Source organism: Notolabrus celidotus, chromosome 7, assembly GCF_009762535.1.
Source record: "Notolabrus celidotus isolate fNotCel1 chromosome 7, fNotCel1.pri, whole genome shotgun sequence".
Taxonomy (NCBI): Eukaryota; Metazoa; Chordata; class Actinopteri; order Labriformes; family Labridae; genus Notolabrus; species Notolabrus celidotus.
This window is the reverse complement of record NC_048278.1, coordinates 33,034,021-33,060,131: the sequence shown is the minus strand read 5'-3', so window position 1 is coordinate 33,060,131 and position 26,111 is coordinate 33,034,021. Positions and strand designations below refer to the sequence as shown.

The window sequence follows — 26,111 nt, the reverse complement described above, 5'->3', positions numbered from 1 at the left end:
TAAACATGTTTACAGCCTGGTTCAAAAAACGGCTTGGCCCTACAACGCTAATCTCTCTAATGGCACACACTGTACGGGGGTGAATTTTTTTCTAACGTGATGGTTAAGAAGATATTAAGATCATGAGTTTTGCCCAAATAAGGACATGACTGACGTGACTCCTGGTCGGGAACACACAGCCATTGGCTAAGAGACTCACACTACGTCACACTCTGCCTAGTTGAGTTCCGCATTACCAATATGGCTGCTGCCGTCGATTTGCTTCAAAACAGCTCTCAGGAACAGATGGGTGAAGTCACGGATACTACGTCCATATTTTATACAGTCTATGATCAAAACACCACGTAACAGTCTTTAGTTCACCCGGTTACATTTAGATTACGAGTTTTCCATTATGAGAGGCACAGCTGACTTGATTGACAGGTGGGAACTCTGTAGCTGTTGGCTAGGAGGCTCAAAGCCCGCCTCTTTATGTCACACTAGCTGGACAGAAGTTATGTTGAGTTAAACATTTCCAATATGGCTGCCACCGAGGATTGGCATCAAAACAGGGCTTCAGAAACAGATGGGTGATGTCTAGGATACTACGTCCATTATTTTTACAGTCTATGGGTAATACTAGCGGTATAAAGTAACTAACCCGTTGGGTCTAAGTTGATTGGTTGGTTAAAATTGTGATTAACAGAGTTTGGGCTGAGTTTATTGGACACTGGCAGTGATCCCACTGGAAAGAGCTCCAACATTCATATTAATGGAAGAAAAGTCCCACACAGTCAGTCCAGGTTCAGACTGTCATTAGTTTGGACTAAAGCAGCCGCCCTCCTTGAAATCAGTAATATTAACAATGAGGACTCGACTTGTACTTGGACTGAGATGATAGGGACTCGACTCAGATTTCTCAATTCAATTCAATTTTGCTTTATTGGCATGAACAAAGACATGTTATTGCCAAAGCACATCAATTCATACACATACATTACATATATAACCACAACACACTACACTACACTCATATACATTAATCCCACACCATATTCATTACATAGTATATTCATCACATACATATCAAGCACATATAACATGTTATATTTTCTCTCTTGGGACTCAGACTTGAACACTGACTTGACTCAGACTTGAGGTTTGGTGACTCGACTACAACAATTCACTGCAGCTCTGTCTTTTAATTTCCTGATGTATGAACCAAAAGCTGCTGCTGCTGCTGCTGGTGAGCTCCCCAACCATCACATGTATGTTTTTAAATTGTGTCATCAGTCCTGTGGTTATAAAAATCATCTTTGAGCCCTGCTTTTTTTTTTAATTCAAACTCCAGATGCTTGGACCCGGTGTGCTGTGGGGCTCACAAATCACTGACAAAAACCCTGCATATTTTATTACACAGTGTTCTTCTAGTATTAACCTGAATATTCATAACAGGAGCGCGCCTTCAGGTAATGATTATTGCTGTTACGGATTCTTTCACCCGAGTCAGAATTGGGAGAATCATGCAAATTATACATAAAGTTGATGCAGGGTATTAATATTCATGTGAAGATTAACATAACACAGAGTCTGATGTGTGCAGCCATGAAGCCCAGAGTCCAAATGGATGCTCACTGGCCTGGTCATGGCTTTATTTCACTTCACTGACAGCATTGTGTTGATAGAATAAAAACTCATGAGTGTGTGTTTGTGGTGTGTGTGTGTAGGTGGAACCAGTTGGACCTCGCCATTGTGCTGCTGTCAGTGATGGGCATCACCCTGGAGGAGATCGAGATCAACGCCTCCCTTCCCATCAACCCCACCATCATCCGGATCATGAGGGTGCTCAGGATAGCTCGAGGTGACGACACAAACACACTGGCACTGTTATAATTTTTTTAAATTGCACTTAAGACACAAAGAGGAACAGTTTCATGCCTAATGTATCACTTACATCCCTGTATTTGTCTTTGTTCTCCCTGATCAAAGGTAGCGCCGGTTTATCTCTCCGTCTCTCTCTTTTTAATTTGCCTCTCCTTCGTCTCCTCTCTTCTTATTATTCAGAGGAAATTGTGGGACTTGCTCTCTGGGCTGCACCACTTCCTCTTAACTTCACACTTTAGGAGGATAAAAGCAAATTACATCAATCTCACTTAATCCTCACCCTCTTACCATCGCCCCCCCTGCCCTCCATATTACTGCCCCGGGAGTACTGAGTGGACCCCTGGGTAATGCACTAATTTACCAGCAGCCGGTGGTCATTTACAAGCAAGTGGGGTATTTGATGAAGAGTGCGAGGGGGCTACTACGTGACTTGTAATCTTTACTCTTCTCTCCTCGCATTTCGAACGCCCTGTCTGAATTTTAACTAACTTTTCTGGCTGTGCAATTGAATATTAAAATGTCTCAGAATAGTCTGCCTCGTTCTCACAGCTGAATTTATAAGTTACACTGAACAAAAGAGGAGATTCAGCTGCACTGAGTGAATAATCGGAGAGCAATGAGCTACACGAGGTTCATTTTTATTCACTTTTTAAACAACTTTTGTGTTTGTTCTGCAATAAAAACATCATCTTGAATTTAAATACAGTGAGTTATTGCTTAAATTAAAAATCCATATAAATACTTATGCACGTAATGCATCCATGACAGTAACCTGATGTTACTTTTTAAGGTAAGGACATCTTTAAAGTGTTGTTAGACAGTTTTTTGGTCTGGCATAAGTCTAACCTCTGAGTAGTCAGCAAAGTTAATGCCAACACAAATTGAGCACAGTGTTTGCCAAGCAAGGCCATCAGAGCATCAGCTACTCTAAACTTCCCCTGCAAACCCCTCTGCAACCCACCTCCACCTCCACCCCAGCTCCTCCTTTTCTGCTGTATCTGATTTTACCAGTGTCGTATGACTTGTCACTGATGCCCGCTCTGTTCTGTACCTTGGGGGTCTTTGCTGCTGCTCTCCCTGCCTTGGCTTTTCATGCATTAAAAAGAGAGGGTATGGGCGCTGGTAGCCTAGCGGTCTAAGCGCCCGACATATAGAGGCTATAGTCCTCGTTGCAGAGGTCGCCAGTTCGACTCCCGGCCGGTCGACCATCCACTGCATGTCTTCCCCCACTCTTTGCTCCCCACATTTCCTTCTCTCCACGTAGACACATGGAAGGGCTTCATCACATACTTAATATTTAGAAACCAACATATGATTTTGATCTGTTTCAGAGCACACCTTTGTGACGTGGTGATGTTGTGAAGTTCTCCAATGTTTCCTTGCATCCTGCTCCTCCAATTCTCCTCCACTCTTTGCGATCCTCTTCCTTCTGAACAGACGTTTGATGGAGGACAGAGGTTATATTATTGAAGTGCTTTGGGATGCAGGGCCAGAATGCTCACGCTTCATGTTGTGTTCAGAAAACACTGTTCCTTCCTTTTTGACGACTGAATGATAAAATGGGTACGCATGTCGCTGTCCATGGTGCTGAAGAGAAGCATAGTGATACCTGTCCCTGGGAGTTAGAGACATCATAAACGGCTGATCAGTCTCTTAAAGACACCACATCATGTTCCATAATACAAAACCTTCCTTAATCTACTACACAATACACAAAACTCTATCCAGCTGCTTAATTTCTACGTCTTCTAAATGGATGATCAGCCGGAGTGGATGCTGACTTTTTGACTTCAGGAGCTTCAAGGTACCTCGTAGAGTCTGCAGGAGAATCATGGGGTAATAAAGGGATTCAACTTACTCCCATTTAGATCCATTTGCAGTGAGATTACACACTCACAGTTACTACTCCTAGTGACAGGAAGTCCATGAACATCTGCTTGTGGTGGAGGTTGGAGCATGATGGATGGACCATAAAACACAGGACTCTCACCATGGTATTTCAAAGTGAGGCACGATTTATGTGTCCAAACCAGTTGTTGACCACATTGGTCATTACAAACAGATGCATCATACGGGCGCACAAGGTAGCATCTGTGCCTTGTCTTCTTGAGGTACTCTTTAGCTTCCGTTTTAAAGTCTTAACTCTTTTCTTCCCCCCTTTCTGCCTCCCAGAGCAGACTTTATCTGTCCTCCTGCTTCGTCACCTCACTTTCCAAATGTCTGATATAACTGCAGATGGATGGGAATTGACTGAAAAGTACATGGGTTATATATATAAGATACAGCGCCTCACTTTTTGTAGGTGTAGAGATGAACAGTAAATGAGAACAGGCTGCCCAGGGACAAAAAAATGGAACAACATCCTCGGTGGTCAAAATGTCCCTGAAAAAGCTCCAGAAAAAGCCTCGACTCCTGATAAGGCCTCAGCTTCAGCGTGTCAAAACAAATGCAGAGAAACATCCTCCATTTAAACTGGTGTGCAAAGTTCCTGGTAGACACAAACTTGGCACCAAAAGGCGTTTTTCGACAGGAGGAACTTTACCCTGGAACTACGTACATTTCGACCGGTGGACCCAGGGTCTAAATTTAGTTCAGGGGTAGATAATCTCCCCCCTAAAAAGCCCCTGCTAGGGGGGGAAGTACTTTCAAAGGTCCCGGGACTTTCGGGGGCGGGGCCTGCAATGCTGAACATGTCTGATTGGTAGATGAACAGCATTGTTTTTATTTGGCCCGCCGTCCACAATAACATCACACACATCTGTGATTCACTTGATTTCTCTTTCTTTCATTAGTTTTTATTTGTTCTATCTTTTTTGTATGTGTGTGTACTTTTCAAAAGAAGAAGCTGTGATTCTCTTGATTTAGCAGCTTGTAACAGTAGTCTTCTCTCAGCCCACTATGAATGCGTCTCTCCCAGTGTTCCGGTTTTAAAAGTGACCCTGTAAACTGGAGACCTTCAGCTGAACGTGTCAGTGTTTGTGGCGTTTACACAGCTGTTGAAACACAGAGGGAGTTCCTGGGAATGCAAACTAGTTTAGTTTTTATTAAGATTTCAAAATATCCTCATCAGATGTTTAATGACCGTCTAAAGACGTTTATGAGGGATGCATCCGGCTGAGAGTCTCCAGTTAACAGGGTCGCGGTTTAAACCAAAACACCGGCCGATCTCTGCCACGGCCTTTTGAGTTCAAAAGGATTTTAAAGCCGTGTTGAAACGTCTTTGCTACTCGCGCTTATCTCCTCTCACGTGTTGATTCAGTGAATCCATGCTCATAATGATACCTGCCTGTCCATCTGCTTCTATGGTGTCATCTGTGATGAATGGCATTCGTCTTTGTTTTACTGCCCTCTACTGGTCTGGTGGTGTAGTGCATTTACTTTTTATTTTCTCCATACGTCACTGTCCAGATTTGCACAATCTACCCGGGACTTCAGACTGTGGTCGAAACTCAGACAACGATGGGGGCACAGGAACCTTTTAGTTCAGGGTAAAGTAGTTCTGGGGGCTAAAAGACCCTGGAACTCTTGATTGAAATGCACCTAAAGATGTCCCCAAAGAGTGAAGCCTAATCTTGAAATTTGGTGAGAAGTTTCTTAGAGATGCTTTTCACAGATTCATTATGATGTAGAGTCGCTTTAACCATCTTTCACTCTCACACACACACATCCACCATCAGCCAGTCCACCTCTCAGGAGGCTTTATTGTCTAAGAAGCAGTTCCCCATCACACCACTCCTTTCTTTCTTCTACCAGCCTCGTCGTCAGACATGTTCCTCCTGAAATTGGACCTCTGGGAATGGTGTGGGGTCTCTAATGGAGTGTCGGGAACTCACTCCATCTATCGATCGCCTGTTATCTCTCTCCTCCTCTTTCTCCGCTTACCTCTTATCTCTCCTGATCGTTCCCCTCTCTCTCTCTCTGTGCGGTCTTTTGTCTCTCCCTGTCTGCTGTTTCACTCCCTTACTCTCTTCAGGTGTTACCACTTTCTTATCATCCAAACACTCGAGTCAAAAGTATCACACAGACAAACATTCTCTTGATGCTAACGCTGTCTCTCCCTGTGATCTCTCCCCAGTGTTGAAGTTGTTGAAAATGGCGACCGGGATGAGAGCTCTGCTAGACACAGTGGTCCAGGCTCTGCCTCAGGTACGTGCCATGACACACACACACATGCATGCACACACACACACACACTCTCCTCACTTATCACAAGGACACAGAAGAGTTAATTAACATTTGTGGAATGATAAACGATCAGCGTTGGTGGAAAGCTCCCTGAGAGTTATGACTCTCAGGTATCCGAGCTGTGACTACATTTCTTGCCCCTCATGTTGTGACCCTTTATTACCTCTCCACTGATCCTCCCATTCATCCTGGAAACAGACAGACCTTTGTGGCTTTAATTCACTATATAGGTTCCTTATTCCCACTGCTGTTTAGGAGAAAAGAGCAGATAAGAAGTGCTGCTCCCTTGGCACGCAAAGAGACTTTTTGTTCTTTGGCCTTTTCCCAAGAGTCATAAATCTCAAAGTTTGAGCTTGTTCTTAAGTTTCTGGAACACTGCAAAATATAAAGACTAGGAAATTACATATAGTCCAATACATGCAACTGATTTGTATAGAATTGCAAAAGTTTTGTGAACAGGGTGAATATTGCAGAGTTTAGCAAATCAGTTTCCTTATAAAGAAAGCGAAGTTGAAGACTTAAATGCCTCCTTGGTTTGGAAAATAAATTTCTTATTCTGTTTGAGTTTGTGTGAAATGAAAACAAAGCAGCAGACTGAGAGTTAGATAACTCCTTGCTGTCCAGGGGAATCATGGATAAACAAGAGGCTCCTTCCCCCTCTATCTTCTCTTCTATTCTTTAAAGTCTTCCTCTCTGCAGCCGGACGTCATACCGTCACATTATTAGGTTTAATACTTGATTAGTTTATATTTTCAGAGGCTGAAGCAGAAGCTATATTGCATAACAAAGACAGATTATGCATGTGTCACTTAGTGGTGGATGTATCTTTGACAAACTGTGCGTCTAATCATGAAATCATGAATCAGAATGTTCTGTAATCATTACCAACAACATCTCATTAGGTATGTCTACAAGAGATGACATCTTCTCTCCGTCAATACATACAAATGTTGTTGTTGTTGTCCCTCACAACGACATATAGAATGTACAGTCATGGCCAAAAGTTTTGAGAATGACACAACTATTAATTTTCACAAAGTCTGCTGTTTCAGTTTTTATAATGGCAATTCGCATATACTCCAGAATGTTATGAGGAGTGATCAGCTCAACTGCAATTAAATGCAAAGTCCCTCTTTGCCTTGAAAATGAACTTTATCACCTAAAACACATTTCCACTGCATTTCAGCCCTGCCACAAAAAGGACCAGCTAACATAATTTCAATGACACACAGGTGTCACACACATTAACACAGGTGTGGGTGTTGATGAGGACAAGGCTAGCGATCAATCTGTCATGATTGAGTGACTGGACACTTTAAAAGGAAGATGGTGCATGACACCATTGTTCCTCATCCGTTAGCCATGGTTACCTGCAAGGAAACACGTGCAGCCATCATTGCATTGCACAAAAAGGGCCTAACAGGGAAGTTTATAGCAGCGAGTAAGATTGCACCTCAGTCACGTCCTCCGAGAGCAACTTCTCCCAACTATCCAAGGGCAGTTTGGTGATGAAGAATGCCTTTTCCAGCATGATGGAGCACCTTGCCATAAAGCAAAAGTCATAACAAAATGGCTCGGGGAACAAAACATTAAGATTTTGGGCCCTTGGCCAGGAAACTCCCCAGATCTTAATCCCATTGAGAACTTGTGGTCAATCCTCAAGAGGCGGGTGGACAATCAAAAACCCACAAATTCTGACAAACTCCAAGCATTGATTATGCAATAATGGACTGCCATCAGTCAGGATTTGGTCCAGAAGTTGATTGACAGCATGCCTGGGAGAATTGCAGAGGTCTTGAAAAAGAAGGGTCAACACTGCAAATATTGACTTATTGCATGAATTCTGTGTAATTCTCAATAAAAGCTTTTTAAACTTATGAAATGCTTCTAATTGTATTTCATTATACCATAGAAACATCTGACCAAAAAAACCCACCTAAAAACCCTGAAGCAGCAGACTTTGTGAAAATGTAATATTTCTGTCATTCTCAAAACTTTTGGCCATGACTGTATATTGAGATTGGATGATTCAGGACCAACTTTATCTACTACCAGGTGCCCTGTTTTCATGACCTGCTAAGAACTCCTCACAGGAGCTTTAAGCTTCAAATAACACTCAAGCTGCTGATGCTTTCAAACATTTATTCAACTCGTCTCTTTCAGTGTTAAAAGTAAAAGTAAGCTAAAGACATACCCTCTTTTAAATCTGACGTTTAATTTGGAGTAATTTCTTTGTAGCCCTGGACTGCATCAACATTTCTATATCTTACTCCCTCCAAACATCCGCAACACTGACTCAATTCTCTCATTTAAAAATCAACTCAAAACTAACCTGTTCAAAAAAGCCTATACAGCACATGACCTCTACTCCCTCTCCACCTGTTTTTTTTGCATTTAACGTATTCTATTTTATTTTTTTGCACTTCATATAAAGCTACTTTAAGTACTTGGAAAAGTGCTTTATGTCATATCAATTATTACTATTATTTTTAATTTTTTTAATTTATTTATTATTTGTATTTATTTAGTTATCTATTTTTTTCTTGTATTTACCTGATGTTTTTTTAATTTAACATGTTTTTAATGTTTCTTTCTAACCTTACTTATTTTCTTGATTTTACAGTTTGGATCTTATTTCATTTTTAAATAATTAGTATGATCACCATATTCATCATCTTTTATCATTTAATCAATTTCTGTTATTTTCTGTCTATTTAATTATAATTCAAATCATAATTATGATTATTATTATGGTTATGATGATGCTGATGGTTATGATTACTATTACTATTAATAATAATATTTATATTATTTATTATTTAGTATTTACTTATGTATTTATTTTTTGTATTTATCTGATACTTTTAACTTCAACTGATTATTAATTTTGCTTTCTACCCTTCCTTTTTTATTGATTTCACTGTTTTTATTTTATTTTATTTTTAAATATTTTGTTTGATCACCATCTTCATCTTTTATTATTTTACCCATTTCTGTTTTTTTCTGTCTATTTATTTATTCTATTTATTTAGTAATCTATTTATTTTCTTGCATTTATCTGGTGTTATTAACTTTAACAGATTTCAAATGTTGCTTTCTACCCTTACTTATTTTATTGCTTTTTTGCTGTTTTGATTTTATTTTATATTATTTTAATGTATTTTTTATGATCACCATTTTCAGCGTATTTCATTATTTTACCCATCTTCCTTCTCTCTGTTCTGATGCTATATACATTAAAGCTAGGGTTGGTAGTCTCGGAAAACCAGCATGAATTTGAATGTAGCTTTTTCTCATGACTCCGTCTAACCCCTCCCCTCCTCCCCTCGGAGCTCCTCCAAAACGATGCCCCCCCGCTCACATGCACGAGCGCCGCTGATTCTCGACCATATGATGGTGACTGATTCAAAACCGGTCCTCACCAAAACATTATCATAGTGAAAGTTAAAAACACAAACAAACATGGCTGCTGTTAGTACTCACAACTATCATGCTAGCATTATCCAGTTGTACCGGTGACACGATATCAGGAGAAAAGTTATAACACATATATAACACTGTAACAGCTCTACTGTTTGTTAAACGTGTTCAGTGTAGATGTTCTTAATTCCTACAGTGTTGACGGTCAGTGAAGGCATCAGGAGAGGTGTAGAGTGTGCGAGTGGGAGAGAGGAGAGACAAGAGGAGAAGTTCTTCATTCATTCAAACATTGATTGTTGTTTTGTTGGTTGGCGTGATCACGGCCAACAGTGACCGGTTATTAAAGATCAACGTGTTCACGAATCGGCTCGTCATCCCTACAGCGTCCGGACGGACGCTACAATAAATATATATTTTCTGTAGGACTTACTGAACGTCATTAATTATTCTGCTTGTTGGTGAGAGCTTTTTAGACTCTGATCCGGACTACAGTCCTGAGCAAAGCACCTCATCAGGTCAGAGGGGACAGGCCCGAGGACGAGCGAGAGGGGCAGTCAGTAGAGTCAGGGGAAGTAGAGGCAGGAGACGGGGACTCGGAGGAGTGCACGCCGGGGAAATGTACGCGCAGGAGGAGGGCAGAACGGCTGGATGGGATTTGATTGGTTTAAAATTTGGGGAGCCAAAAAACGGTGATTGGTTGGTGTTTTCTCAGGTTTACTCCGGCTGTAGATAGCAGCTTTTTTTCACTCTTTTTTAAGAACACATCATGTAATGATTACCATCAGGACATAAAGATCATTTTAACCAGTATGACAAAAAGTGTATCTAAATCTGATTACCAACCCCAGCTTTAAGTTGGGATATGGACAGGTTGTTTTTTTGTTTAGATATTTCTGTGTTATTTGCCTTCATTAGAGAGGACAGCTGGAGAGACAGGAAACGTGGGGAGTAGAGAGAAGGGGATGACCTGCAGCAGGGTGGTGGATAGGGAGATCACACCTGAGACTATAGACTGAACCCTCTGTACCCGGAGCACGCTCTTTAACCACTGGGCCAAACCGGCGACCTCAAACAGAGTTAATGGACGATGTTTAAGAAGGATCCTGTGGAGATAAACTGGACTAATTTTCTAAATTACAGGACGTAAATGTGTAAAAACTATCACATTGCTTTGATTACACACTCAGTGTACTGACATACCGCTACTCATCTTCTATATCCTCTCTGGTGTGTGATATATCTTACCTTCTGAAAAAAGAAGCAGCAGAAGTCCTCCCTCTGTTTGTGTTTTCTTACCATATAAAAGTGAGATTTCTTTATTGCTTTAGAAAGCAGAGAAAAATACACATATGAATGTGGAGCGGCTCCTCTCCTCAGAATTGCTCTTTATTAAAGACATTTGTAAAAAGAGTGAGTCAGTGTGCAGCCAGAAGTTGATTTTTCAGTTCTTCTACCTCATCGATGCTCCGACTGGAGCCCTCTGAGAGGATTTCTCACCCTGGTCCAGAGAATCAACACACACAGACACACAGATATACACATTAGCTCAAATAAACACAGGCTCACACTGAGTTAAAATTACAGTCGCAGAAATGTCCCTCGCTTCAGTGCTGCCTCCAATCAATAGTCTCTCTTTTCATCCACTTTAACTTGTTTTCTTTGCAGTCCCTGCTCTCCCGTTTGGACAGACCTCATCGGTTTTGTTGAGCTTGTTTTCTGTGGTGAAAGTTTGGACTGCAGCAGAAACACACACCTGATCGAGGTCACTGAGGGTTGTGTGGTGAACAGTAGTGAACACACACAAGGCATCGATGAGACAAAACATATGACTTTATCCAATTATAGAGACACAATGAGCACAGATAGAGATTCAGATTCTTTATATGGTTTTGTTTCTGACATCACTGCAGACTTTAAATTACTAGCCATAAAAAACAGTGTGAGAAAAGAACATTAATCAGTGCTAGGTGTAGCTTTATACTGTATATGTTAATATGGTGACATTGTTCCGCCCTGGAAGCTGTTATTTTATGTTCACTGATTAAATTACAAAGAGCAGATGTTAGTCTGTAAATGCACTCAGGTGTGTGGTTTTTTTATTCTTCTGAAACAGTGAGAGTAGTGTTATTTTAAACGGCCTCATATATATGTGTGTGTGTGTATGTGTATATGTGTGCGTTTCTCGGAAGAGTGTGTGCATGCCTTAAGGCTGATTTATACTTCAGCGTTGACCCTACGCAGCAGGGGCTGATGCGGACATGAGCATCACATACTTGTGCGTCGATGTGTCCGTGTCTTGCAGCAATTCTCCACCGAAACGCCTGAGGGCAGTGCGGTCTCTCTGATAGTCCGGTTGCCTGTTTCCGGCCCCGCTACGATCTCTGTTTACTTTTCCACAGCGATTCAGAGCGAGTTATGTTAATCTACAGCTGATACATGTTGCTGTTTATCATACAGACATGATTACATGAAGAATAGAGAGGAGGAGATGAAATACACGGACGATTAGCGGGATCCCAGAAGTGCTCAGCGGACCAATCATGGGGCTTGCGGTCCACGTTGGATCGATGGGTAGTTACATTTTGGAGGAGGTGCATGTCAGCTACGTGCGTAGGCCTCTGCGTAGGCACAGGAGCTACACGGACCTCCGGCGTAGGCTACGCCGTTGATTCAACGCAGAAGTATAAATCAGACTTTACAGTTAGATGAGGGACTGAGGCTGAGATCAGACCTTTTAATTGATTACAGATAAATGTGTTCTTTCAGAGGGATCAAATAATATGAGTTAAAAGCTGATTAAAGGTATAGCAGGTACTTTTGTATTATGTTTACAAGGCTGCTGTTTAAGGTTGTGTGTGATCAGTGATGTTATCCTGACAGCCCTATAGCTTCCTGTTTCCAGATAGTAGATTTATTATTAAGCTGTTAAAGCTAGGGTTGGTAGTCTCGGAAAACTAGCATGAATTTGAATGTAGCATTTCCTCATGACTCCGTCTAACCCCTCCCCTCCTCCCTCGGTGCTCCTCCAAAATGACGGAGGACGCTACAGTACATCTACATTTTCTGTAGGATTAATGTCATTCATTCTTTTGCTTGTCAGAGCCCCCATGGTGAGAGCTTTTTAGACTCTGATCCGGACTACAGTCATGAGCAAAGCACCTCATCGGGTCAGAGGGGACAGGCCCAGAGGGGACAGGCCCAGAGGGGGCAGTCAGTAGAGTCAGGGGAAGCACGCGCAGGAGGCAGGCAGAACGGCAGGACGGGATTTGAATGGTTTAAAATTTTGACACCCAAAAAACTGTGATTGGTTGGTATTTTCCCAGGTTGACTCCGGCTGTAGATAGCAGCTTTTTTTACCTCTTTTTTAGGAACACATCATGTATTGATTACCATCAGGACATAAAGATAATTTTAACCAGTATAACAAAAAGTGTATCTAAATCTGATTACCAACCCCAGCTTTAAGTACTACCCAAGCAGCAACCTCGGGCCGCAAGAATTGAAGGCAGTGCAGAAGTGTTAGAAACTGCAGTTCATTGAGTGTCCACTTGAGGCTGGCTCCTGAATTATCGGAAACCACATACACACCAATTCAAAAAAGACGATCTTTACAGCAGAAATAAACATGTTTACAGCCTGGTACTAAAAACAAGTGTAGTCTGGATAACTCACTGTACGAGGGGTGAATCATTTCATATCGGGGCAATTTTGAAGATATTTAGATTACGAGTTTTCCATTATGAGAGGCTCAGCTGACTTGATTGACAGGCGGGAACACTGTAGGCGTTGGCGAGGAGGCTCAAAGACCGCCTCTTTACGTCACACTAGCTGGACAGCAGTTATGTTGAGTTCAACATTTCCAATATGGCTGCCACTGCTGAATAGCCTCAAAACAGCGCTTCAGGAACAGATGGGTGACGTCACAGATACTACGTCCATTATTTATACAGTCTATGGTATTACCCCACTGAGCTGAGGATAGAGAAGCTTTCCTCATTGTCTTTAAAAAGTTCAAGATCATATTCATAAATAACACACATAATAAGCTGTTGAAGGCGTCTGTGTCCCTGTTGTCCTTCACATGGAAAAAAAAGTCACACTAGCACTTTCCCCAGAGGAACATTTCCTCCTCTCAGTCTATGAGTCTGTTCTTTCTCTGGAGTTTGAGGTGGGTGTAACACCCTCTAATGTGTCAGCATGACTTGTGTCACATTATGTACCAAATTACACACACAACGGTAACAAAAAACAGGACCCCCCCCCCATGACTCAGATCACAGAGTGAGTCATGCTTTCATTACTCTGTGTGCAGAAAAGAACACACTCAGTAAACAGTGTTTAAAGTTTGCAGCTCGGCGCAGGTCGCTTCTCTATGGAAACCAAACGTATAAAAATATGAAAGTGTGCGTTCTCACACGGCTCTGTTGCCAGCTGTAATATGCTTCCATAGTATCCCACAATCTGTTTCTTATACCTTCCCTGTGGTGTGCTTTGGTTCTCTGCTTGCGGGATCTGAAGACATCAGATGGGCTTAAGTTACAAGCTGCAAACCGCCTCAGGCCAAGCTTTTAATATCCACCAGGAAACATCAACAAAGAGAAAGAGAAAGAAAGCTCTCCTCAGGCTTTCCCCATTCCTGCCTTCCTCATTATTTCCCCTCTCTCTTGCTCCTCTGTCTCCTTCCCTCCAATAAAACCATACGTCTCCTGATCCACTCTCTCTGTCACTTTATTTGCCTATGTAATCTATTCTGCAGTCATGCATCCAAAGCACCTCGTTGCCTTCCCCGTGTGGTGAGTTAGCTGATAGCATTCTGCTTAGTGCCTGCAATTGCACCCCAGGGGGTCCTTCACCCATTTGCATTGAATATCTCTATCTGTGGGGACTACGTGGATGGATTCATGTGCATTAAAGGGATATTTCAGTTTTTTTTGAAGCAGGGTCATATGAGTTACAGTACACTATTGCCCCTGCTAGCCACAATGAGTGCCGGTGAGCTTTAGAGTGAATAAAAGTCACTTTTCTGCATATTTAAAAGATGGGACGTACCTGTCTTTATCCCGGCTGTTCAAACAAGCAAACCTCCTGTAAGGCAGGGAACTCTGGATGATGAGTGATGCAGACTGGAGCCGTATGTGAGCCGCTGGTATCCTCTGATTCAGAAAGGTCCTGAAGTATTGTTGTCACTAAAAGTCCCTCTCCTGACAGCAGAAGCTTTTTGGGTTCGTTGGCATGGGCTCACAGTTTACACAAGCAATAGTGTACTGTAACTCATATGACCACACTTCAAAAAAACTGAAATATCCCTTTAAGATGTCAGCATGTAAAACTTTCACCCTAGAAGTAGCCCTTTGCGGTCAGATTCAATGTTTGCAGCATCCTTGCACATGAAAAAAAATTCCCCTCCAAAAACAAGGAGAAAAAAACTTACTTCAAGGTGCTTTTACCTTGAAATAAACAAAAAAAATCTGCCAATAGAACAAGTGAAAATTTGCTTGGTAACATTTCTTAAAATAAGATGTAATATTTAGAAAACTGTAGTCTTACAATTAGCAGGGTAAACTTATTTTAATCAATATTTTACCAGTATTTTAAAGCTTAGTGTCTCAGAATAAGACAGGAATGCTGACAATTAGTATTTTTTCACTCCAAAAAATATTTCTGCACTAATAAATTTCATGTCAACTTCTTCATTTGAGATATATTCACCTTAATTTGAGTTGTATCATAGTGGCACTTCTCTAGGTTTAAGACCATCTTGTACTTGAAATAAGATGACAAAGTTTAATTGTCTCATGTTGAGATATAATGTCTTCTCATAGTGAGCTGGATATACTAATATTCAGTCATGTTGTTTTTTAGGATAAGCCAGCTATGCTCAAAAGTAGATGTTTCATTGTGTGCATGTAGTTTGAGGATGTTTATTTGTATTTGATTTAGAAGAAACAGTGTCTGAAAACTGAAACCCACCCTTAACAACAACTTTTCTTTCTTTCTTTCTTTCTTTCTTTCTTCTTTCTTTCTTTCTTTCTTTCTTTCTTTCTTTCTTTCTTTCTTTCTTTCTTTCTTCTTTCTTTCATTCTTTATTTCTTTCATTCTTTTTTCTTTCTTTCATTCTTTATTTCTTTCATTCTTTTTTCTTTCTTTCTTTCTTTCTTTCTTTCTTTCTTTCTTCTTCTTTCATTCTTTATTTCTTTCATTCTTTTTTCTTTCTTTCTTTCTTTCTTTCTTTCTGTATTCCTTTCATTCTGTCTTTTTCTTTCTTTCTTTCTTTCTTTCTTTATTTCATTCTTTCTTCTTTCTTTCTTTCTTTCTTTCTTTCTTCTTTCTTTCATTCTTTATTTCTTTCATTCTTTTTTCTTTCTTTCGTTCTTTCTTTCTTTCTGTATTCCTTTCATTCTTTCTTTCTTCTTCCTTCTTTCTTTCTGTCTTTCAATCTTTCTTTCTGTATTTCTTTCGGTATTTCTTTCTTTCGGTATTTCTTTCATTCTTTTTTCTTTCTTTCTATCATTCTATCTTTCTTCTTCCTTTTATTCTTTCTGTATTTCTTTCTTTCTGTATTATTTTCAATCTTTCTTTCTGTCTTTTTCTTTCTTTCTTTCTTTCTTTCTTTCGGTATTCCTTTCATTCTTTCTTTCTTCTTCCTTTTATTCTTTCTTCTTTCTTTCTTTCTTTCTTTCTGTATTTCTTTCGATATTTCTTTCTTTCGGTATTTCTTTCATTCTTTATTTCTTTCATTCTTTTTTCTTTTTCTTTCTTTCTTCCTTTTATTCTTTCTGTATTTCTTTCTTTCGTTCTTTCTTTCTGTATTCTTTTCAATCTTTCTTTCTTCTTTCTTTCATTCTCCTTTCTCTCTCTATTTCTTTCTTTCTGTATGAATTTCGTTCTTCCTTTCTTTCTTTCATCAATGGAGCTGTTTTCTGATTCTCCAATAAAAGTCATTTACTTAAATCCCGTAAAGGGTTTGTCTTAAATCAAGATTATCCATCTTCTACAAATTAGATCTCAGCTTGAAAAATGTCTGAAATGTTAAATAAACCATTTTTCTTCTAAATTAAAGCTCAAAACAAGATCATTTCAAGATTGTTTGACTTAACAAGATATTTAAGATGTATTAAAACATGTCCCTCTATCTCACTCAAATGTAACTTGTTAAGTAAATTTATCTTAAATCAAGTGGGAGAAAACATTTTGACTAAAAATGAGACAATTTCACTTGGTAAGATTTTGAGTTTTTGCAGTGTGGTGTAAATATTCAGTTTTAAGACCTTTGAGCTCCAAAAAGTAAATACTGAAAGCCTCATGCAGCTTTTCAGAAATGTAAAAGACGAGTGTCTCAGACGTTCTCTAAAGTTTTCAGTCCATGCAGCGAGGCAGCGAGACTCCTCTTCTTTCGCAGACGCCACAACATTAATTATTTTGCAGCTTCACCGCTTGTGATTTGACATCGTTAATGAAAACATCCTCTTGCTTCAGTAAATGTCAGTAAATGCTCATCACATGTCGAAGAGAGAACAAAACATTAGGGAGGGAGAGGCAGGGATTAGAGTCTGAGGGAGATGTTTTTGTTTGTGTCAGAAATGGGATTTTTTAAAATTGGCAAAGTTTCATTCAGAAGATGTCAGAAGTCATGCGATGAGTCAGATTCTGTTTCCTTCTTCTTCTTCTTTCTTGTCATGCTGGAGAAGAAATAATAACTTTCAACCTCCGCCAAATGATATCCTTTCCTCAGCGTGTCTCTGTTGTAGCTGGCTACGCTTCTGATCCAGAAAACTCAGAAACCACGGGGTGTCGGTCTTGATGGCTGTCCTTTCTCAGGCAGCCATCAAGAGGGATGCGGTCTCCCCAGCAGTGTTTCGTCCAGTTGAAACCCAAAGACTCTGAGGGGCAGTTTTTAAGCTGCAGGTTCTGGTTTAGACTGTTTAAGGTATACTCCAATAGTATACCTTAAACAGTCTAAAGGAGTTCCTCAGCACCTTAATCTGCTGTTTGGAGGAGCAGGCTATTCATACTCATTTATCAAGCCCAGGCACGGTTCCATGAGTATCTGTTCTTAGCCTAAAGCCTGGTTTACACTTCTGAACACTGAGTCTACGCTGTAGAGGCCTACGCCGTCGTGAGCACCACATACTTGTGCGTGGGAGTGCATAGGAAACCATGGCTACTGAATCTGAGTGTATCCTGTTGGAAGTTGGAGCTGATGAATGTTGCAGCAGGTGATCATGCTGCAATTATTGCAAAGAATAGAAAGGAGATGTAATGTATGGAATCAGTGTAGGCGGCAAAACTGGAAGTGTTGTAAATGCAGGAAATACAATGCTACCCAGTGGGCCAATCACAGGGCTGTTGCTTTGATGCAAGCCCATTAGACTACTCACACTTACATAGGCTTCTTTGTAGGTTACAAGGATTAGCATGCTAAATCGGCATGCTAGGGTCAAGGGTCCCGGGGCTTTCAGGGGGGCAGGGCCTGCAATGCTGAACGTGTCTGATTGGTAGATTAACCGTAGTGTTTTTATTCCGCCCGCCGTCCACAATAACATCACACACATCTGTGATACACTTGATTTCTCTTTCTTTCATTAGTTTTTATTTGTTCTATCTTTTTTGTATGTGTGTGTACTTTTCAAAAGAAGAAGCTGTGATTCTCTTGATTTAGCAGCTTGTAACAGTAGTCTTCTCTCAGCCCACCGTGAATGCGTCTCTCGCGGTGTTCCGGTTTTAAAAGTGACCCTGTAAACTGGAGACCTTCAGCTGAACGTGTCAGTGTTTGTGGAGTTTACACAGCTGTTGAAACACAGAGGGAGTTCCTGGGAATGCAAACTAGTTTAGTTTTTTATTAAGATTTCAAAATATCCTCATCAGATGTTTAATGATCGTATAAAGACGTTTATGAGGGATGCATCCGGCTGAGAGTCTCCAGTTAACAGGGTCGCTGTTTAAACCAAAACACAGGCCGATCTCTGCCACGGCTTTTTGAGTTCAAAAGGATTTTAAAGCCGTGTTGAAACGTCTTTGCTACTCGCGCTTATCTCCTCTCACGTGTTGATTCAGTGAATCCATCTGTGATGAAATATAGCACCATCTAAAACAGCGCCAGCTGAGTCTCTTCATGCTAACAGGCTAACTGTGTTGTGTTGTGTTGCTCATAATGATACCTGCCTGTCAGTCTGCTTCCATGGTGTCATCTGTGATGAATGGCATTCGTCTTTGTTTTACTGCCCTCTACTGGTCTGGTGGTGTAGTGCATTTACTTTTTTTTCTCCATACGTCACTGGCCTGATTTGCACAATCTACCCCGGACTTCAGCCCGCGGTGGGCACAGGAAGCTTTTAGTTCAGGGTGAAGTAGTTCTAGGGGCTAAAAGACCCCAGAACTCATGGTTGAAATGCACCTTAACTGTCCATGAATCTGAGCACCTGAACAGCACACCTAGTTTCAAAAATCAGAAACAACCACATCAGTTACTTCTGTTGTTATTTAATGTGAATGTTCATTCTGTGTGACAGGTGGGAAACCTTGGCCTCCTCTTCATGTTGCTGTTTTTCATCTACGCTGCTCTGGGAGTGGAGCTGTTTGGAGAGCTGGGTGAGTCAACTTGTTGCTATGCAAGTGATGAAACATTTGAATCTCTGCTCCCTGCACACAAGATGTGGAATGATCTCTTGAAAGCATGATCAGACTCTTGAAGCTTATCTGTCACAGCATGTTGTGGATCATCAGGAAGTTCTGTGTCTTATCCCTCTCTCTCCTCTGTCTCTCGTCTCAGTGTGTAACGCCGACTACCCCTGCGAAGGAATGAGTCGACACGCCACCTTTGAAAACTTCGGGATGGCCTTCCTCACCCTCTTCCAGGTGTCCACCGGCGACAACTGGAACGGCATCATGAAGGTACTAAAAGTTCACCGGCGGAGTACTTATCTCACTTATCACCTGACATTTGTCATTTGGACCGGGCAATGTAAGCTGATCATTTTCACTTTCCAGACGGCCACCTCATCTCCGACAGCAGAGACAGCACATATTTGCTGAGACGAGGGGTCAATAAGAAAGTGGGCAGGAGAGTCCAGAGATATGTACAAGCATGTAATTTTCTATTTTTGAGTCAGCCGAACCGATTTGGGAGCAATCTCGGCGCAGACAGACTCCGAGATGCAGACTTGTAATTGAAGGTCTTCAGTTCAGATCAAAAGAGCAGACAATATAAACGCTGGTCAAGCGGAGTGTATTCACACGTCTCTCGGTGTTGAAAAAATGAGCGTGAACCTTCAGCAGAGTTTGGAATGACTCTCACCGAATCCAAATGTTTGATTCCACTCTTCAATCACTCGTCTATCACCTCAATCAAGTCTCGCTCTCTAATCACAACCAAGTACCTGAGCTCTTAAAATGATCTCAGCCAGTAACCAGAGGAAGTTAATCATGGCTGATTACGCTCTCCAAAAAGAGACAGAAAGGAAGAGACAGACAGAGAAATGAGTCTGGCCTGAAGCTTTCAACAAGCAGGAGTGTGAAGGTTTGACTGCCTGACACTTAGGCTGCATACTGCTGCAATAACTCTATGAATGAAGAAGGGATTACACATCTCCACATCATTTAGTTTCAGAGGGTTAGTTTGGACCTTTTCAAAAACAGATGGAAATAAAAACTGTCCCATGTAAACAATGCTTCTGGTTGTCTACCAGTGTTTTTTTTGCACATGCCCAGAAATACTTAGGTACAGTTCTTCTCCCCAGAGAGGATGGTCATGGGGGGCCGTTTGTAAAGTTGTGCACACTGAAAATAACAACAACATTTCTCCACATTCAGCTCCAAAACGCCATAAAAATGTAGAGTGAAATTTGTAATGTCGCTTTTCAACACATGTAAAGGAATATTTGTGATCTTCTTCACATTTCATTTTGTTGTGAAAAATATATAAAGTTAAAATCATTGTTAAATCCAAATGTTAAATATAAATCTAAATGTTAAATATAAATCTAAATGTTAAATATAAATGTTAAATATAAATGTTAAATATGAATGTAAGTGTTTAGTATAAATTTAAATGTTAGATAAAAATATAAATGTTAAATATAAATATAAATATTAAATATAAATATAAATGTTAAATGTTGCTCTGCAATCCTAAATATTAAGTATTTTTATTAAAAATATAGTATTTTATTAAAAATACTTTGGTATTTCCGCTAGGCGGCATTGTGAATTTGCATATCAGTTAAATATTTAGGATCACAGAGCAACATTTAACATTTAGATTAAACATTTATATTTATATTTAACATTTATATTTATATTTAACATTTAGATTTATGTTTAGATTTAGATTCATACTTAACATTTAGATTTATATTTAACATTTAGATTCATATTTAGCATTTAGATTCATACTTAACATTTAGATTTAGATTTAGATTCATATTTAAAATTTAGATTTAGATTTAACATTTAGATTTAGATTTAGCATTTAGATTTAGCATTTAGATTCAAGCTTAACATTTATATTTATATTTAGATTCATATTTAACATTTAGATTTAGATTTAACATTTAGATTTAGATTTAGATTTAGATTCATATTTAACATTTAGATTTAGATTTCACATTTAGATTTAGATTTAGATTTAGATTCATATTTAACATTTAGATTTATATTTAACATTTAGATTTAGATTTAGCATTTAGATTCATATTTAACATTTAGATTTAGATTCATATTTAACATATAGATTTAGATTTAACATTTAGATTTAGATTTAGCATTTAGATTCATATTTAACATTTAGATTTAGATTTAACATTTAGATTTAGCATTTAGATTCAAGCTTAACATTTATATTTAGATTTAGATTCATATTTAACATTTAGATTTAGATTTAACATTTAGATTTAGATTTAGATTTAGATCCATATTTAACATTTAGATTTATATTTAACATTTAGATTTAGATTTAGATTTAGATTCATATTTAACATTTAGATTTAGCATTTAGATTCATACTAAACATTTAGATTTAGATTTAACATTTAGATTTAGCATTTAGATTCATATTTAACATTTAGATTTAGCATTTGCATGTAACAGTGATTTTAACTTAATTTATTTTTCAAAAAAATTTAATGTGAAGAAGATCACAAATATTCTTCTTAATGTGATAAAAAAAAGTGGCTTAAGAAATTAACTCTACATTTTTATGACATTTTGGAGCTAAATGTGGAATTATAAAATGTTGCAGTTATTTTCGGTCTACACAACTTTACAAACATAGATGGTAGCTTTTTTTAAGGTTTGTAGCACAATCAACTCTCATTACTGCAAGAATTGGGAGTGTGTGGACAGTACATTCTGAAAGGCAGTAAAGGAAATGTCTGACGAAGCAGTTAAAACTAGTCAGTTGCTCTCGCTGCCCATCTGTCCTTTCTACCTCAGGCTTTTGGGGACATCAGGATCCATGGGGTAGGCTACTAAGCTTATCAGTAGAGGGCAGAGTGGGGTGGCTTTCTCCACTAAGCGCTCAGCTTTATAGTCAACTCTTTTTAATGATGGCCTCCTGGTTCGTTCAGTGCACTTACATAATGATTCTGGTGCTAGCTTGTGAGCAAGCTTGTGATTGAATACCCAGTCTTGGCAGTAATATGCAAAGAAACAGAGCTCTGCTGATAAATCTTGAGAAAGATGAGAGAAAAGTTTGTGAATTATGAAGAACTCTTGTACCAAATTCAAAAGCTAGAAGGCTGCTATTTTGGAATTGGTAAACATGAATGAATGAACTTAAACGTCATGCTTGAGGAAGTAGAAGTCTGACAAAAATATGCTGTTTGTGTCTGGCTGGAAAGTTTGTCCAAAACTTTGGGCTCAGAACTGAGTCTGCTCCAGCTCCCTGCCTGATGTTTTTTATCATGAAAAGAACAAACTTAAGTAAATGTGCAGGATATGCTGAACTGATTTACTCAAACAGTCTCTTGGAAGTGAGTTCACTTAAAGTAAATAAAGTGAGCTAGGAGAGCTTTAGTCCTGTAGAACTTTTAAAAACACAAAAAAAACAAAGAAATAAAGGAAATAGATATACCTTACAATCAGTTGTATGAAAGCACAAGAGGATCCAGACCGAACCAAAGCCAGCAAAGACAGCAACAAACAAAAGTCAAGATCAATAAAAAACATCTTCTATTTTTTTCATCCGGTCATTCTTCAACTATCTGTTCCCTCCAGCTTCTTTAGACTCTCTGTAAACGAAACTCTGCTGCTCCAGAGAGAAGTTGATAAATGTTCAGCCTCTTATTTGAGAAGCACCAGAGTGCATATATTCATTAAGGACAGCCATGCACTGTGTTTACCTTAATTGAATTGTATGCAAATCAGTCCACATCGCTGCAGACTGTTCCAAGCACACCCCTCCATCACACTGTTAGGCTTTTACTCAGTATTTACCTGACACACACACACACACACACACATACACACACAGGACCCACCACTCTGATCTTTAATTGCTTGCTGATTTAAATTGGGCCCCGAGTGATTTCTGGAACTATAACTTTGTTTATTTACAAGAGGAATCCGCGGGGAAGCTCTAATCTATGATTGAAACGCTGCTGTTTACTTATTATAAACTCTTCTTCCACTTTAAGATCTTCTTCCTCTTTCTTCCATCTTTTCTACCCACTGAAATCTTGCAATGATGACATTTTATCCACCCACCAGGACACGCTGAGGGAGTGCCCACCAGACGGTCCGGGCAGCGACTACGGCTGCCACGCCGGCCTGCAGTTCATCTCCCCGATGTACTTCGTGTCCTTCGTGCTCACGGCCCAGTTCGTCCTGATAAACGTGGTGGTGGCCGTGCTCATGAAGCACCTGGACGACTCCAACAAAGAGGCGCAGGAGGACGCCGAGATGGACGCCGAGATCGAGATGGAGCTGGCTCAGGGAGGCCTCTGCTGCATGGGTGGCATAGGAGCCATCGCTGGGGCGACAGGTGGCGCTGCGAGCGGGGCCGGCGTGGGCGGGGGAGCGTCTGGTGCCATTGCAGCGGGGACGGTCGGGGGTGCAGGTGGAGGGGTGATGGCGTCTTTACGAGACGGAGGAGGAAGTGCAGCTCACGAGGGACACGCACACAGGAGGTGTCGGCTCTTCTCTCCTGCTGAGGTAAGACGACCGTCAGAGACAAGATTACTGCTGATGTAGTCACACTGTTGCTGATAATAACTCAGAAATAAAAGCTACCTTTGGGTTTGTTGTAGCATGTTAGCAACATGTTGCTGATCACAGGGAAATAACATGCATTCTAGTGTCACTGTAATACCTGACGTACACAGTTTTAGCCTGGTATGACTAGGGTTGCAAAATTCTGGGAATTTTCAAAGTTGGAAACTTTCCATGGGAATAATGGGAATTCAATAAATGGGAATAAACCAGGAAATTACTAAATTGAAGGTTGTCTCTTAATAGGGAACTTAAATATAGTTGGGGATAGGGGTGGGAATCGGAAACCGGATCCGACTTAGAACCGGTTCCAATTAATCGATTCCATCGGAATTATACACCTCAAATGTTATCAGTTCTTCTTAATGATTCAATTCCCAGCACGACGTCACTTCACATCGCGGTATGTTGCATTACATCACACACTTTGCGACGCACAACTCCTTCAACCACAAGGAAATTCAAAGTGTTTTCCGCCAGGCTCCAGGGGCCACATCCGGACTCAAGCGGCCGAAATTGAGGCACAGAGAGCGGGTAAAATACCTCCGCGATGACCCCTGGAGGAAAAGCGTTTTTCCTCTCCAAATAAAAAGTATTGTCCTCCAGGCTCCAGGGGCCACATTCTGACTCACACGGACGAAAATAAGGCACCGAGAGTGGGTAAAATACCTCTGCGATGACCCCTGGAGGAAAAGCGTTTTTCCTCTCCAAATTCAAAGTCTTTTCCTCCAGGCTCCAGGGACCACATCCGGACTCACGAGGCCGAGAATGAGGTCAACCTATGGTTCAGTATGTTCAAGTTGAATATGTTCATGTTCAGTCTTGTGCAGACATAATTTTGGAAAAAATAAGATGGTTCCTTTTGGTGCGGAAGACTGTGTAGAACTGCTTTTGTTCCCCTCAAAAAAATACTCAGGAATCGTTAGGAGAATTGATAAGGAATTGGATTGATAAGCAGAATCGACAACATTGACATTGATAAAATCTTATCAATTCCCACCCCTAGTTGGGGAAAATATGTTTTAGCATTATCCTTACCAAAACAAACAGATTTCATGCTATTACAGTTGAATATCTTTGCTATTCCTCAATCACATGCACATAGCACACTGCTTACTGCAGGGCTATTGAGACCACGCCCCCTACATGCACTGTGCATTCCTCCATCACATGCACAGATGATTTCTAGAATCCTGGACCACACTTTTGAGCCTGTGCACTACACAAAGTGAAGTAAGGTATGATAATATTATGTGGTAATATATCTAACAAATTTGAAGTAAGGTACTAATGTTTAACCCTCAGTTGTTTCTCAGCGACAGCAATAATATTCCTGGGTCATATTTGATGATCCAAAAGTGTCAGAACCCAGAAAAAATACCAATAAATATATTTTTAATCTCATTATTAACTCCATTACTAACCATTTAAATCAATATTTAGTGCAGTGGTGTTCTTTAATTTGCACAGATCATGGTTCAATGAAGATAATTTACTCGTTTTTTATGAATACAGTTGCAAAGAAACATTTAGTATTTGACACCTCTGACCCCTTTTAGCCTCCACTTTGACTGCAGGGTCAAATTGACCCTTCACCAGTATCTATGTAATATAAACAAGCAGGGGGGGTTGCAAATGTGTGGAATGAGCCATTTTCATTTTATATGTTGTTTACGCTAATTAAAGCTAGGGTTGGTAGTCTCGGAAAACCTGCATGAATTTGAATGTAGCATTTCCTCATGACTCCGTCTAACCCCTCCCCTCCTCCCTCGGAGCTCCTCCAAAACGACGCCCCCCGCTCACATGCACGATCGCCGCTGACTTGCGACCATATGATGGTGACTGATTCAAAACCGGTCCTCACCAAAACATTATCATAGTGAAAGTTAAAAACACAAACAAACATGGCTGCTGTTAGTACTCACAACTATCATGCTAGCATTGTTATAACACATAAAACTGTAACAACTCTACTGTTTGTTAAACCTGTTCAGTGTAGATGTTCTTAATTCCTACAGTGTTGACAGTCAGTGAAGGCATCAGGAGAGGTGTAGAGTGTGCGAGTGGGAGAGAGGAGAGACAAGAGGAGAAGTTTTTCATTCATTCAAACATTGATTGTTGTTTTGTTGGTTGGCGTGATCACGGCCGACAGTGAGCGGTTATTAAAGATCAACGTGTTCACGAATCGACTCGTCATCCCTACAGCGTCCGGACGGACACTACAATAAATATATATTTTCTGTAGGACTTACTGAACGTCATTAATTATTCTGCTTGTTTGTGAGAGCTTTTTAGACTCTGATCCGGACTACAGTCCTGAGCAAAGCACCTCATCAGGTCAGAGGGGACAGGCCCGAGGACGAGCGAGAGGGGCAGTAAATAGAGTCAGGGGAAGTAGAGACAGGAGACGGGGACTCGGAGGAGTGCACGCCGGGGAA

At 40.3% G+C, this 26,111-nt stretch overlaps 1 protein-coding gene across 1 annotated transcript in view; it reads left to right on the top strand.

The window, feature by feature from the left end:
* The window catches only part of cacna1ia (calcium voltage-gated channel subunit alpha1 Ia), a 427,222-nt gene that overhangs the window by 352,011 nt on the left and 49,100 nt on the right, over positions 1 to 26,111 (top strand). The window contains exons 30-35 of the mRNA XM_034687815.1: positions 1,707 to 1,840; positions 5,939 to 6,009; positions 18,978 to 19,056; positions 19,238 to 19,359; positions 23,173 to 23,488; positions 23,555 to 23,616. Of these exons, the coding sequence (XP_034543706.1) occupies positions 1,707 to 1,840; positions 5,939 to 6,009; positions 18,978 to 19,056; positions 19,238 to 19,359; positions 23,173 to 23,488; positions 23,555 to 23,616 (784 nt within the window). The remainder of the gene's footprint in view (positions 1 to 1,706; positions 1,841 to 5,938; positions 6,010 to 18,977; positions 19,057 to 19,237; positions 19,360 to 23,172; positions 23,489 to 23,554; positions 23,617 to 26,111) is intronic.